The 14321-nt window shown below is 40.7% G+C and overlaps 1 protein-coding gene across 1 annotated transcript in view; it reads right to left on the bottom strand.

The window, feature by feature from the left end:
• LRRK2 (leucine rich repeat kinase 2) overlaps positions 1–14321 on the bottom strand; it is a 98827-nt gene that overhangs the window by 18876 nt on the left and 65630 nt on the right. Inside the window, exons 34-42 of the mRNA XM_063134126.1 lie at positions 13581–13768; positions 13183–13337; positions 10290–10436; positions 9963–10154; positions 7619–7765; positions 6393–6493; positions 3883–4073; positions 2304–2464; positions 1101–1271 (exon numbers count right to left, since the gene is read on the bottom strand). Coding sequence (XP_062990196.1) covers positions 1101–1271; positions 2304–2464; positions 3883–4073; positions 6393–6493; positions 7619–7765; positions 9963–10154; positions 10290–10436; positions 13183–13337; positions 13581–13768 — 1453 coding nt within the window. The remainder of the gene's footprint in view (positions 1–1100; positions 1272–2303; positions 2465–3882; positions 4074–6392; positions 6494–7618; positions 7766–9962; positions 10155–10289; positions 10437–13182; positions 13338–13580; positions 13769–14321) is intronic.

The following is a 14321-nucleotide window of genomic DNA, read 5'->3' as shown; positions in this document are numbered from 1 at the left end:
AACAGCTGTGGGAAAAAGGAGGCTGACGGCAGACATGATAGAGGTGTACAAAATTATGCATGGTGTGGAGAATGTCGACAGGGAGACAAGAACCCGAGGTAATCCCATGAAGCTGAATAGTGGGCGATTCAAGACAGATAAAGGGAAGTACTTCTTCACATAGTGCATAGTTAAACTATGGAATTCGCTCTCATGTAGTCATGGCCACCAATTTGGATGGCTTTAAAAAGGGGTTAGATAAATTAGAAGAAGAAAACTATCAGTGGCTACTAGTCCAGAGCAGAGGCAGTAAGCCTATGTACACCAGTTGCTGGGGAACATGGGTGGGAGGGTGCTATTGCACTTGTGTCCTGCTTGTAGGTTCCTGATCAAAGGCTGGTTGCCCACTGTGTGAACGGAATGCTGGATTAGATGGACCCTTGGCTCTTCTTATGTTCACTTGCATAACTGAAAGATTTCACAGAGCTCCAATAGTGCGATTTCAAATTTGTGGAATGCACCTGTTGGATACTGCCCTAAGTTCTTGTACTGATACTGTAAGGATATTATACTACTGGCCTATGAACAGCTAAAATGTTGTTTATCTTCCCTTGTTGTGTTTTCACTATACTGCCACGGTGGGCATTTGCCAATTAGTTTCAGATGCATAAACTACAGAAGTACAAGAACAATGTGGCTGCAATTATTCTCCATTCCACACTTGAAACTAATGTTCATTGAATTTAAGGAAGAAGCATTAGCATGAGTGAGGGATCAATAGCCCTTTAGGGCATTTTAAAAGACTTGACCTGCTTCTTTACATCATGGAGCTTTTAATCTCTAAAATGCCTAATAGGCACAATCCAGAACCCAAGAGCACTCAAGGCTCACTGGTATTGATAGAACAATACACACTTAATTTTCTTAGGATTGCATTTACTAAATTGGCAATGCCTCAAGATAGTTTTCTGACCATTTGAAACCTTTATTCCATTACAATATTTTGCCTTTTCTGTCTGCAGGACTATGTACTATAAGGGAAATATTTCAAAAGTAGAATCACACTGTGCATGTAACAACCTCTGGATCCAAGCATTACACACTAGGAAAGTGAAATTTACCTGGCAATTTTCCATGGATAGCTAATTCATCAAATTCATTGGGAAATTTCATGCCTTCTAATATTCTCCCACCAGCTGTTAAAATGTCATACAGGAGCAAGCCAAATGAATAAACGTCAGCTTGTTGGTTATAAATAACATTTCCTCTTGCAACTTCTGGTGCTCTAAATCCTAAAAGAAAACCACACACAAAAACACAGCACAAGTCTTTAATTGTTATGCTTCTTGCCAGGCAGTTGCTGTACTTGTTTTAATTTCAGAATCTTAAATAATGTTAAGTGCCATAGGAATTCAACAAAAATAATAATATTTATGGCCTCGAAGAGACACAGATTTCTAGAAGGCAATTATGAAATGAAGATGATGGACCAGTTAATAAGTATAAGCACACATACACACACAGCCCATCGACCAAAGACGTAACATACACAGGGAAATGGAAGAGTCCCTGAAGGACCTTTTTTGCACAGGGTCTCTATTTTTCACTCCAGGTGCTAATATGTGGGTTAGGGTAGGTATGGAGTCCACAAGCCCAAGCCCAAGCCCAAGCCCAAGCCCAAGCCCAAAACTGGGCAGCGGGAACTGTTGGGTCATGATAGAACTTCTAGGCCAGCCTCTCCAACCTGGTGCCCTCCAGATTTGTTGGACTACAACTCCCATCATCACAATCAGCATGACCAATGGCCACACTGGATGGGAAGGGTGGCCTAGGCTGGCCCATCCTAACGGCAACACTAAAATCAAATTCAGTCAAGACAACACACAAAACACTTGCTAGGACTGGAAAGCATTGTGATTGGAAGGTGCCTGATTAACCCAGCTTAGTAAAAGAAAATGTGTTACAGAATCTCTCACAATTTTCTATTGAATCCTGCTCAGCAATTTGTGTGTGTGTGTGTGTGTGTGTTAAACAAGAGAAAGGACAAGATGGAAGCATGCACATTCATGCAAAAGAACAATTGTGAAGATGAACAATGACCATCACCACCCTCTGGGACCCTGGCAGACTTCCAGAAAGCAGGTGTTATCCAGGTGTGTCAGAGTGAGAAGACGAATCACTTACTTAAAAATGTTTTCCCCTTCGAAAAGGAAAGAGTCAGGTTGGGAAATAACATTTCTCATGCACAGCAGCTGCTTAACCTTGGTACCACAGAGTGACTTGAGGTACCCAGATTTGATTAAAGACTGTTACATCTCTCATACCTGGTGTCCCTTCTGATGTTTTTATTCCCATTCTGCAACAATACTGGGCAATACCATAATCAGCAATTTTAGCAATGACTGCTGAATTGGGATACAGCGTAAAGAGCAGCACATTGTGGGGCTTTAAATCACGATAGATGATCATTGCCGAATGCAGATACCTATTAGGAAATATTAAATGGAAATATTAAAAAGTGAGATGTGTGTATTACAGCAGCCCCAATATAAGTAAAGGTTTGAGGACTCCCCATAATGCAGCTTCGAAATGGGTCAGATGTGCACCCAGGTCACAACACTTCAGACTAATTACAGTTTCAATCTATGCTGAACCCCTTTCCCCTCTGCTGCAGAGGGGGGTGGGGGGTCATTGTGGGTTTGTGACCAACAGCAGCACAAGAGTCTTTGGGGCAATATTGGGCAGTTTCGAACAGTGCGATTCCACAAACTCACATAGCGTTAGCGGAGCTTCATCTATTTTTTTTCTGTTGCACACATGCTTGTGCATTTCACTTGCGCACAACCAGCTGCATAATCGTTATTGCAAAGCATAATGTGAAATTGGTTGTGCAAGCATAATATGCAACTGTATGCACAACTGGGCTTGTGCAAACATAACTTTAGTTGGAGTTTGGAACCTAGCTTCCGCTGGCACAACACCATTTGTGCTAGCAGAATGTCACAGCTGGATATTACCTAATGTCCTACCAACATTTATTCAGGATGCTTTTCACACTTCAGGTTTAGCGATAAGCGCTGAACTCACAGCACGGGAGGGTTACTAACCTTAGCTATCCCAACCACACATTATCTGAAGTCTTTCTTTGTTCCCATTCTGTACCCCATATAAAAAGTGCACCAGCATTTTTTTTAAAAAAAATTACAGTAATATTTTGGACAATAACCCCTAATAAGCATGCCTGTATAGCATACAGCCATCAATGTTGACGGATTCATGTCAGAGTGTCCTGTGTGACTTTAAGTGTCATCAGACGGGAGGGGATTAAAAGGGGGCCATTTTGTGATGGAAAACAGGCTAGAAGGAGCAGGAGGATGCGATAAAACGCTCATTTGATGACGCTCTCTAAGGATTAAACACATTTATTGTGACATAAGCTATGGGCAGTATATTAAATATATGAATACTCTGGTATTTTAGCTTAACGGTCATAGCGTACAATAAAATTAGCTTATATGAAATAAGACTCTATTCAAAATTACTCTACTAAAAAGCACTTTATGTAACTTAAAAACTTGCAGAATCCTACACATGTGTACTCAGAAAGCATTTTTTTTAATGGGGCTTACTTTTAGGTAAGATTTCAGAGGATTATAGCCCATGAATACTAATGAGCAAGAAATGGAGTGAAATTCAAGCCAAGAAATCCATAATTAAATAGGGGAAATGATTTAATAGAAATAGATGGAAACATTTTAAATCATATGCCTCGAAATGAAAAGGCTTTTTAGGGCATAATTCTATGCAAGTTTAGACAGTAAAAAAGTCCATTTTTCTGTTGAAACATGTGTAGGATTGTGGGGTTAATTGTTGTGCTGAAAGAGGCATTTTTGATAGTTTTACCTTAAGCCATCAGCTACATGCAGAGCTATCCTGTGCTGGAGTGTTCTAGTTAGACTTGCATTGTCTTGTTGCAATAATCGATCTAGAGACCCCTTCGAGGCCAATTCCATGACAAGCATCCGGGGACGCACTGCTGCAGCCAGCAAAAATACTAAACTAGGATGATGAAGATGGCAAAGCACTGCAAGTTCCTGGAGACAGTAAAATCAAAGTGAAATGACATAAGTGTTTAAAAGGATTTGCACCCCCCCCCCCATTTTCAACTTTATGATGGGGTGGGTTGGGGGTGGGCAGGAGATCAAAATCGATTTGAGGGGGAAACTCTGTCTTACACACGCAAGGAAGCAGAAATATGGCCTGTATGCCTGGGGTTTACAAACTCTGATTTTGAAGCTGAGAACCAGCACTTCCAACTGGGCCCAGAAACAAATCGGCAGCCACTGCAGATGGAGCAGTAATGGAGTTACATGCTCCATCAGGGTAGCAGCGGTATTTTGAAAATGTTTCTGAACACTGATAGGTATAACTGGGGAGGCATGATAGCACTCTTCAAATACTTGAAAGGTTGTCACACAGAGGAGGGCCAGGATCTCTTCTCGATCCTCCCAGAGTGCAGGACACGGAATAATGGGCTCAAGTTACAGGAAACCAGATTCTGGCTGGACATCAGGAAAAACTTCCTGACTGTTAGAGCAGTACGGCAATGGAACCAGCTACCTAGGGAGGTTGTGGGCTCTCCCACACTAGAGGCATTCAAGAGGCAGCTGGACAAGCATCTGTCAGGTATGCTTTAGAGTGGATTTCTGCACTGAGCAGGGGGTTGGACTCGATGGCCTTATAGGCCCCTTCCAACTCTACTATTCTATGATTCTATGACTGTTCAAAGGCAACCCATCCTAGAACGCTATTACAGTAGTCTAATCTAGACATTCCTAAGACATGAAGAACTGCAGCCAGGTCCATCTACTCCAGGAAAGGGCATAGCTGATAGACTAGCTTAAGACTGTAAAAATAGGGTGACCATATGAAAAGGAGGACAGGGCTCCTGTATCTTTAACAGCTGTATTGAAAAGGAAATTTCATTAGGTGTCATTTTTATGCATGCAGTACCTGGTGGAATTCCCTCTTCATCACAACAATTAAAGCTGCAGGAGCCCTTTCTTCTTTTGTATTTGCTCACGCTAGGCAGGGGGCTTGCAGCTTTAACTGTTGTGATGAAAAGGGAATTTCACCAGGTGCTGCATGCATAACAATGACATCTGCTGAAATTCCCTTTTCAACACAACTGTTAATGATACAGAAACTCTGTCTTCCTTTTCATATGGTCACCCTAGTAAAAAGCATTCCTAGAAACCATCATCATCTGGGCATCCAGGAGGAATGCTGAGTCCCAAAGCACACGGTACTTTACAGACATAGCAAGCAGCTACACTTTAGCTTTTCTACTCTAGACTAAGCATGGGGGGCCCTGATCTCAACCCTAGTGTGGGGAGAGGAGGGCTTTAACACTTCCCTGCAGTCCGAATTTGGATTGCCCCTCCCCCACATTTGCAATTTATATTGCTAAATAGTGATCCATTAAGCAAATGAATCATTTATTACATTTTTTTTACCGCCCAATAGCCGAAGCTCTCTGGGCAGTTCACTCATGCTACAATAGGTGTAGAAGCACTGCAATATTGTAACATACTTGCGGAAACAAAATCCACTGAAGTGCAAATCAGCTCTTGCCTACTGTAATGCTATCTTATTGTTACAAGTTTATTGTTTGGATTTTTTAAAAGTATACAGATAACATATAAATTGGGTTGTTTCTATGCCATCTTGCTACTGGTTGTAGTACAACATACCTAAAATTAAAGAATGTATTATTTGGTACATAATTCTTGTTTTGTAGTTAACTACACCTGCATTGTATCATAAACATAACCCTCACTACGGATGAGAAATATCTTCCCCTTGATCAGTGCATTGGTAATCCATGAAACTGAGCAAAACAAAGCAAAAAAGCAGGACCTTTCTAACTTGCAGATGGGGAATGGGTGAGGAGAAAGGCTTTTCAAATATAGGGGTGGCGGGAGAAAACATGCCACTCGCTTTACCTGATAGTGATGAGCAAACGTAAGTATATAAAAAAACTGCATTTGGGATGTAATATTGCAGGCGCAGAAAGCCCTGTGTAGCATTGGGGGGTGGGCAGTGTTAAAGGCCTCAGTTAATATTTGTCTCCGAATCAGGCCTCCCTCTTAAGTGAGAGCGCAGCCTCATCCAATACAGATTATGCACCTAAACCATGGGATGAATGATCCCCCAACCAATAGTATTTCATTCTTAGAGGGGTTAAATTTGTTAACCTACATCCAGTCCATCACTGCCCTCACTTTCTTTATTTTAAAATAAATAAATAAAATAGCTAGATAGATTTGTGTTTCTTCTTTTTAAGTGCAGAGACCTTTTGTTTTGATGCCTCTCCCAAACCAGCTCTATAAAAACCAAGGTAATTTACTTACTTGTCTTAGAAGCCTAAGAGATGTGTGCTTATTAAAAATCTTTACAGCTACTTCTTCTCCACCATAAGAAGCACGGTATACAGATCCAAACCCACCATCACCTTTTCCAAAAGCAAATAGGATAAGGTATTAGAAATATAGGGACTGTGATCCTTCCCGAGTTTGATGGGATCTGTTTTTCAAAAATGCTGAAAAATTATTTCTCTGTGTTCTAAGTTACAGGTACTCCTCCTTACAGCCCTCCAAGTAGCAATCAGTGCACAATTGAACAAATTAGGGCTCAACAAATTAATAATTAATCAGCACAACCAAACTCACTATTTTATTCATTTCTGAATGAAAAGGCTAGATGGTAAAATATCTACATGTTTGCATCAGGGTGTCCAGTTCTAATAGCCTCATTCTCCTAAAAGAGGTGTACATTGATCCCAATGCAGGATTATTTGGAAAAATCATACATTCCAGCAACATACATGGCTGATGCACGTGACTATTGCTTTTTGCTACACCTGCTCTCCAGGACTGTGCATGTGGCCAACACATCACTGGCATCCTCAATTAAAAGAACGTTGCAAGGTGAAGAACCCCACTAAAACAATCCCACGTGGTTTGAGCAGTCGAAAACTCAACGGCAATTTTGTGCTCATGCCAAGAATGTCAGAAACTCAAATCAGCCACATGCGTATGCAAACTGTGCTGCAAAAAAGTGTAAGCAAATAGACCTGCGAACCAGGAGGATGAGACAGATAAAACTTAGAATGCAATGCTACATATGTCTACTTATTAGAAGTAAGTTTCATCGAATTCAGTGGGCCCAGGTAAATGGATATAGGACTGCAGCCTTAAGCATTCAAAATTGTTTTGAGTGGCAACTGAATCAATTATGCATTACTTAGCTTAATGACATTTCTATCTTCATTAAACAGCCTAAGAATTTCATTTGCATTAAGATATTGCAGTAGACGTTTTTAAAATTAAGCAATTAAAGGCAACGAGCGTAATGAACAATAAGTTGAGGTGGTTGCTAAGCATAGATGTTCTGCTTTGATATTTCTCCCCATATTAATATATGGTTGACAATATGTTGGATTCCTTGCTGCGTTTAAATAAACTTATGTTTTTGACCATGAAAGGTTATGCCATAGCAAATTTGTTAACTTTGAAAGGGGCTACAAGCCTCTTTATCATTTTTAGCTACAGGAAGCAAAGCAAAAAATAGTAGTTACCAAGGAGAAATTCTGGAATTTGGTCAAATTCTAGTTCGTCATTGTTCAACATGATATTTCTAGGCAAATCTGCCAGGATCAGATCTGGAGCAATCTGGGCTATTGGAACGGTAGATTTCGGCTTATCTGGATTTACCAAGAGGTCACCTATGCGGAGGAAGATTAACAGAGACACAGAAGTGGAACTGAATGAAAGTTCAGATAATATATTTCACCCATTATTCTGTGCATCACTACTTCAACTATGCTTAAATTGTGCACCATAGAATAATAAATGTCACGTGTTTCCCCAACATAGTAAGTGGTACCACTTTCCCTCCGAAACACTTATGTAAAGCACCAATCTACTGTCAAATGTCATGTGGACAGAGGGCTTGTGTAACGTGAGAGTGCTTGAAACATGAAACTTTGTGGAGTTATAACTGAACATATTCATTCTACAATTTATTTATTAAGTTATTAAACTTATGCACAGGTCCACTACAGCAGATAAGCAGAGATTTAAAACAAAAGGTAAAGCAATTCCCAATCCCCCACCTGTCTCTTCCTGTCCATACTGAGTAAGTGCAAGTGAAGGCAATATGAGTTACTTCTGAGTAGACATTATCAGGTTGTTTTCAGCAGGTCAGCGGAGCTTTAAAACAAAAGGCAAAGCGATTCCCAACCCCCCATCCCTCCCTTCCTCCCATAATGAGGATGTGCAATTGAAAACCATGTGATTTACTTCTGAGTAGATATCTTTATCCGGGCTGTTTTGAGCTAGTTGTTCCTCGAGGACATTACTCTTATGTATTCCTGTGCAGAAGTGGAGATCTTAAAAAAGGAAAAGTCAACCCAAAAGCAATGTGTTGACTTTCTTGGGAGTAAGGCTCATTTGGGAAAAAACAAAACACGATCAGCCTCTCTCTGGGTCCACCCTTTGCTGATGCAACTTTCCCTTTCTCCTCACAGAACTGTTCCCCTCAGGTGCTGCTAAAGCCAGTAGCACAAGTTGACTCCCAAACTGCACTGAAGACAGAGTAACGGGGAAATCTGTCACAAAACGACAGATTGCAAAAATGTGTTTTTTATGGCATGAAGACCCAGGATTAATGCAGATTAGGGGTTACGTCATATGTTACATCCATGTGTGAGGCACAGCAGCACCAGAGTAAACCACCTGTCAGTGGTTCCCAATTGGTGGTCCGCGGACCCCAGGGGGTCCATGTAACCCATCCAGGCACCATTCACCTATTAGCTCTGCAAGGTCCACATTTTAATAAAAGAAAATATGCCATCTCCTGCACTCCGTTTGCTTCGGCGGTGACGTCATGCGCAAAAGCACCTGCGTGATTTAGCGACTAGCTTGAGAGATTACTTCCCTGCACCTAATCCTGAAAACTCATGGAGAAGGAATCCTTTTGAATGTAGTGATGTACAACTAACAACTCTGTCTGCGGAAGAGCAAGATGCACTTGTTGACGTGACTTGTGATGGTTCATTGAAATCATTTTTCAAAGAATATAGACTGGACCAATTCTGGGTGAAGGTTTTTCCTGATTATAAGAAGTTAGGGTGAAAAAGCTTTGAAACATCTAGTTCCCTTTTGTTCCACATATCTTTGTGAACAAACATTTTCGACATTTTGTTATATGAAGAACAAGCACAGAAATTGGCTCGATGTTGATCCAGATTTGAGATTAAAAGTAGGAAATATTGAACCGGATGTGGAAGGGATTGTTCAGGACAAAGAGAGGCATGATTTCTCCCATCACATTTAGGCTTAGTAGACATGTCAAAATTTGTTCAATTGTAAACTAGATGTTACTAAAATTAAATTTGTTTTTATATTCCAAACGAAATCATTGTCATTTTTGCGTGGTAATATCACAAATTTTATGGTCTGTTTTTTAGTATACCTAAAATCCTTTGCTTATTAGGGACTACCCCTTATTTTTTTCCAAAAAATTGCTTCGCACAGGTAACTACCATAGAGATAACAAAATTTTCAAAAGTTCCTTGAGGCCATGGCTTGGCATTTGAAAAACAAGGGGTCTGCAGTACTTAGCTAATTGGGAACCACCACTGCCCTATGTAGATCCAGCCTAGAGGTCAATAGAGACTTGACTAGGAATTCTCGGAAAGCCTCTGTAGACGGATCCTGAATTAGTCCTCTGGAACTGTCTCACAACTAAATGAACAATAGCAGCAGGGTATGGGTGGAATTATTTACTCATCACTATATTATTAATATAACCAATTAGGCTTATTATTCATTCTTAAAAACGCTAGGATATTGATGATAATAGACATGCATTTATCTACACGTGAAAAACTATTTCAGGATAGCTTTTTTAAGATATACCTTCTTCTGCTTTTTTAAGTAGGTCATCAAGTAGTATTTTCTGATGTTCTTCACCATCCTCAAAACTATACAATGCCCATTTTTTCAGGAGTGTTTCTCCTTCGCCACATACATCTACTTCTAGTAAGCCAGGAAACCATTCTTCCATAAGAGAATCGATATGATCGACAACTTGCCCCAAGAGGATACAACCTAAAGAGAGCCAAGAAAATGTTGTTAGAATGGTGGTGTGCTACATCTACAGTTATAAATATACTATATGTTTTGTTTAAGTGAAAAATTGTCAAAAGCCGCCCCCCTCCCACCAGGTTCTGATGCAAGCCTAACCTTTTCTGCAAGAAGGCACAGTAATTTTTAGGAAACTGTTTGGAGTATTTTCAAAAACCGCAGATTCCACCAAACAGTAGGCTTCTGGGGACCAGTTCAGGTATATGCCTTGTCTCCAATACATCCGGTTAGGACGAAGAGCTCGTTCTAGAGACAAAAAAAGAAAAAGGGTTGCTTTGTAATGCTTTTTTCCTGCTGTGAAACATAACTGGTTATTTTAAAAAGTGCAGGACCCTCTCACCGGTGTGTTGCTATAATTTCATTACATTGCTGTTGGAATGTGTAAAGCATAAGCACAATAGCCACTGCGTGTTTGCAAGTAACACACTGCATGTTTACAAGTTTGCAAGAGGTGAGAACACACATAACCTCTCATGAATCATCTGGGAAAACTTAAGTTAAATCATGACTCATTGGGTAAACAAATCCTTAGGACTAAGGTTCAACTACAACACATTAAAAAATAAGGAAGAAAGGCTACAATCCTCTAGCAACTTACTTGGAATTAAGGCCCATTAAACTCAAGCGAGGTACTTTTGTATGATTGTGTTGTACCATTGTGCTGTAAGTAATATGAAACGAGCAACTTCGGGTATTTAATTCTTTTCCTCTCCCCTCACCCCCAATTTTAATGAGAATTTTGACATCTTGGGAAGCTGCTTTGTACTAGGTCAGACGACTTGTTTAGAAGAAGATTTTCAAACTAGTTTAAGCTAATTGTGGTTAGAAAAGGTGTATTATGTCTGTACCATGCTGTTGTGGACTTCGATAATAGTTATGAGCTATTGGGTGAAAGAAGAAAACCTCATTTGGATTAAAATACCTGTAGCACAATTTAGCCAAAGTCAATCACTTCTTCCTATTTTTTTAACCATCTTCCAGCATTTATTTTGACATTCTGGACCCTTTTAAAGTTCTAGCTAAAAATAAAGATATGATTTGATTTCAAAATGTATTCCTGCATTGAGCAGGGGGTTGGACTCGATGGCCTTATAGGCCCCTTCCAGCTCTACTATTCTATGATTCTATGTAGCTCAGTTTTATCTACTCTGACTAAAGGGAGGGGCCATGGCTCAGTGGGAAAGCACATGCTTTGCACGCAGAAGGTGCCAGGTTCAATCCCTGGCATGGAAAACTTCCTGCCTGACACACCGGAGAGCCACTGCCAGTCAGTGTCGACAATACTGGGCCAGATGGACCAATGGTCTGAGACTTAATCAAAGGCAGCTTCCTACATTCCTAAGACTGGCAGGGGCTCTCCATTTCCCATCACTTGCTACCTTGATCTTTTTAACTGGAGATGGCAGGAATTCCATCTAGGAACTTCTGCATGAACTTCCATTAACACACTGTAAAATATATCATAAATAAACAGAAAATGCAACAAATAAATCAAGATTTAAATGAGAAAAATATCTTTAAAACACCCAAGTCAGCAGTTTCAATACTCGACTTCCAAGTTACTCAAATGTCTAATCAATATCACAGCAGAAGAGAGAGAAAAGTGATGTATTTTAAAAGGGTAAAATCTTAACACGAATAGATGCAAAATAAATGGTAGTTTGAGGGTTTAATAATTTGTGAGTCTGACAGTGCCATCTTATACATGTCAACTCAGAAGAAAGTCCCACTGAGTTCAGTGGGGCCTACTCCCCTAAGCGGATATAGGACAAGTTTCAAGTAGCACATTTGTTAGCCTATATTTTGCAATGGGTTTGCAAACCTGTTATCTGGAGAGGAGGAGGGCCAGAAAGACAAAGATTTCATAAGAGCATTAGAAAGGTACTACAGCTGGCCAATGTGTGATCATCACAAGCTCCCTCATTCAAATATACAGTTCATCTTACTATCTTAAGGTTTAAGAATAAGGGAGCAATTTTATGGTGAGGTCCGTAAAGCTCCAAACTCAAAGGATTACGGGCATCCTATGCAGAGCGGGAGGAGTAGCAGAAGGGATTTTTGCCTCCGTGCTCCTCCAGCTCTGCATTTTGACTTGAAGGGCTTTTTTGTCCACCTAGCTGGGGTGCATCAGAACAGGAGAGAAGGCAGCTGGGGAGGCCTCAGGTATGTTATATCTTGGCACCCCAGTCGTCTCCTCTCCCTGCCCACTGGCATCTTCCCTTAACCCCATCTCTGAGGTCACCTTTGGACCTCAGAGTCAGCTGCAAAGGGGAAAGGGCGGATCCCTGGATCTGTGGTTTGGATCCAGGAACCCAAATTATCCTACGCCCCCCCCCCCTGTAGAGGGGCCATAGGATTGCTCCCTAAGTGGTCGCAGACCATCACTCCAGTCCTGAAACCCACAAGGCTGAATGGCAGAGATGAATCCAAACAGTGTAATACCAACTTGCTAAGACTCATAGTATCCCCTGCGTTTCTGGATCCCTAGATAAAGGTTCCACATCTCTCACACACACACACACACACACACACACACACACACACACACGGGCTTTTGTATGTTTATTGAGCAGATCTAGTTGTTGAACCAAGTTCCCAAAAGTAGATTGCTTTTCCAGATCAAGATGAAAATCTGAGCATTTCAAGTAACAACAGCCTGATCCTATGCCTGTGTATACTTGAAACGAGTAAAAAAGGTCCCAACGAGTAAAAAAGGACACTCAATTTCCTGTGACTTGTTCAGTGTAGCTTATAGCTTGACCCTTTGTCTCTCAGCTCTGATGCTGTAACTGTAACACTAATTAAACAAAAAAGTCTAAATGACAAAGATCGGTGAACTTTCAACAAAAAAACAATACCCAAACCAAATGGCACGGGCAGTAAATCAGTCTGTCAGCATTTTCCTCTAAAGGCCCTCTGAAACAGGTTTAATCATGTTTTTGCTGCCAATTGGAAGGAGAGCAGTGATGGAGCAAGGTGGAAATGAATGTACCTCTTCCTGAAAGCATATAAGGAGAAACTTCTAGCAACCTGTTTATTAGCCTGGACCAGAAACCCATGGGGAAATATGGCATCTCATACAGCCTAATGATGATTTCTGAGTTTTCACAGTGAGGTAACTCTATTACAGGTCGGTGATCCGACAAGCTGGAAGAAAAAAGAAAGAAAGTAGTTTTTAATTCCACTGAATTTACTTTTTGACAGCAGGAGTTGGGAGCAGCTAGAATGTACAAAGAGTATCTTCCTTGAGTGTTCTCTAGTTATGACTAATGGACAACTCTAAACTGCCCCCCCCCAAAAAAAAACACCCCCAAACAAACAGGGGAAAAAGCCATGAATCTCTGGAACTATATTTCCTTGATACAGGTATGCTTTCAGGTCTTTATTTACCTGCTTGGAACAAGGAGTTGATCTTCTCCTAGTGGTAGTGCAATCTGGAACTTCTCCAGAAGTTTGAAGTACTGCGACATGTAAATCTTAGGAAATTTGCTTTTCTTTAGCAGGAATGTCTCTACATCGGAACGCTTTATGATTCCCTTTGGGTATTTAGGAAAACCTTCAACCTTCACTGTCAAGATCTAGGGAAGAAAAAGAGCTCACTAACATTTCTAGTCTTTTTTTGGGCTTAGTTTTAGAGGGAAGTTGCATATAACATTTTTAAAATATCAAGGAAATTCTGAAATCACCCTGTTTTTATCCCAAAAGTATCTCTACCTCTGTATGACTGTACAAACAACAACAACAGATTCTGTAAGTTTGCAACTGAAGGTGGCTGTGCATAGAGCTGAGTGGCTGGCCCCTGTGCTGTTAATAAGAAAACTCCCCCCTGCCCCAGAAGCAATGTTAAACTTTCAAGTGTCTTTTAAAAAGAAATTGATAAGGGACAAGCGAATGGGTAAAAGGGTTCATGCAGCATTTTAAACACAAAAATGCAAACAGTGTGCTTGAAGCACAGGATGAGCAAGACTATCTGCTGAGCCGGTATTTGATTCAGGGTTACGCATGTCTGCCGTTTCAGTTGCAAAGTTAGGCTCACCCTGCATTTTAGATCTGCCTTCACCTAGGGTGACCCTATGAAAAGGAGGACAGGGCTCCTGTATCTTTAACAGTTGCATAGAAAAGGGAATTTAA

Source organism: Elgaria multicarinata, chromosome 9, assembly GCF_023053635.1.
Source record: "Elgaria multicarinata webbii isolate HBS135686 ecotype San Diego chromosome 9, rElgMul1.1.pri, whole genome shotgun sequence".
Classification (NCBI taxonomy): domain Eukaryota; kingdom Metazoa; phylum Chordata; class Lepidosauria; order Squamata; family Anguidae; genus Elgaria; species Elgaria multicarinata.
This window is presented reverse-complemented; position numbering and strand designations above follow the sequence as displayed.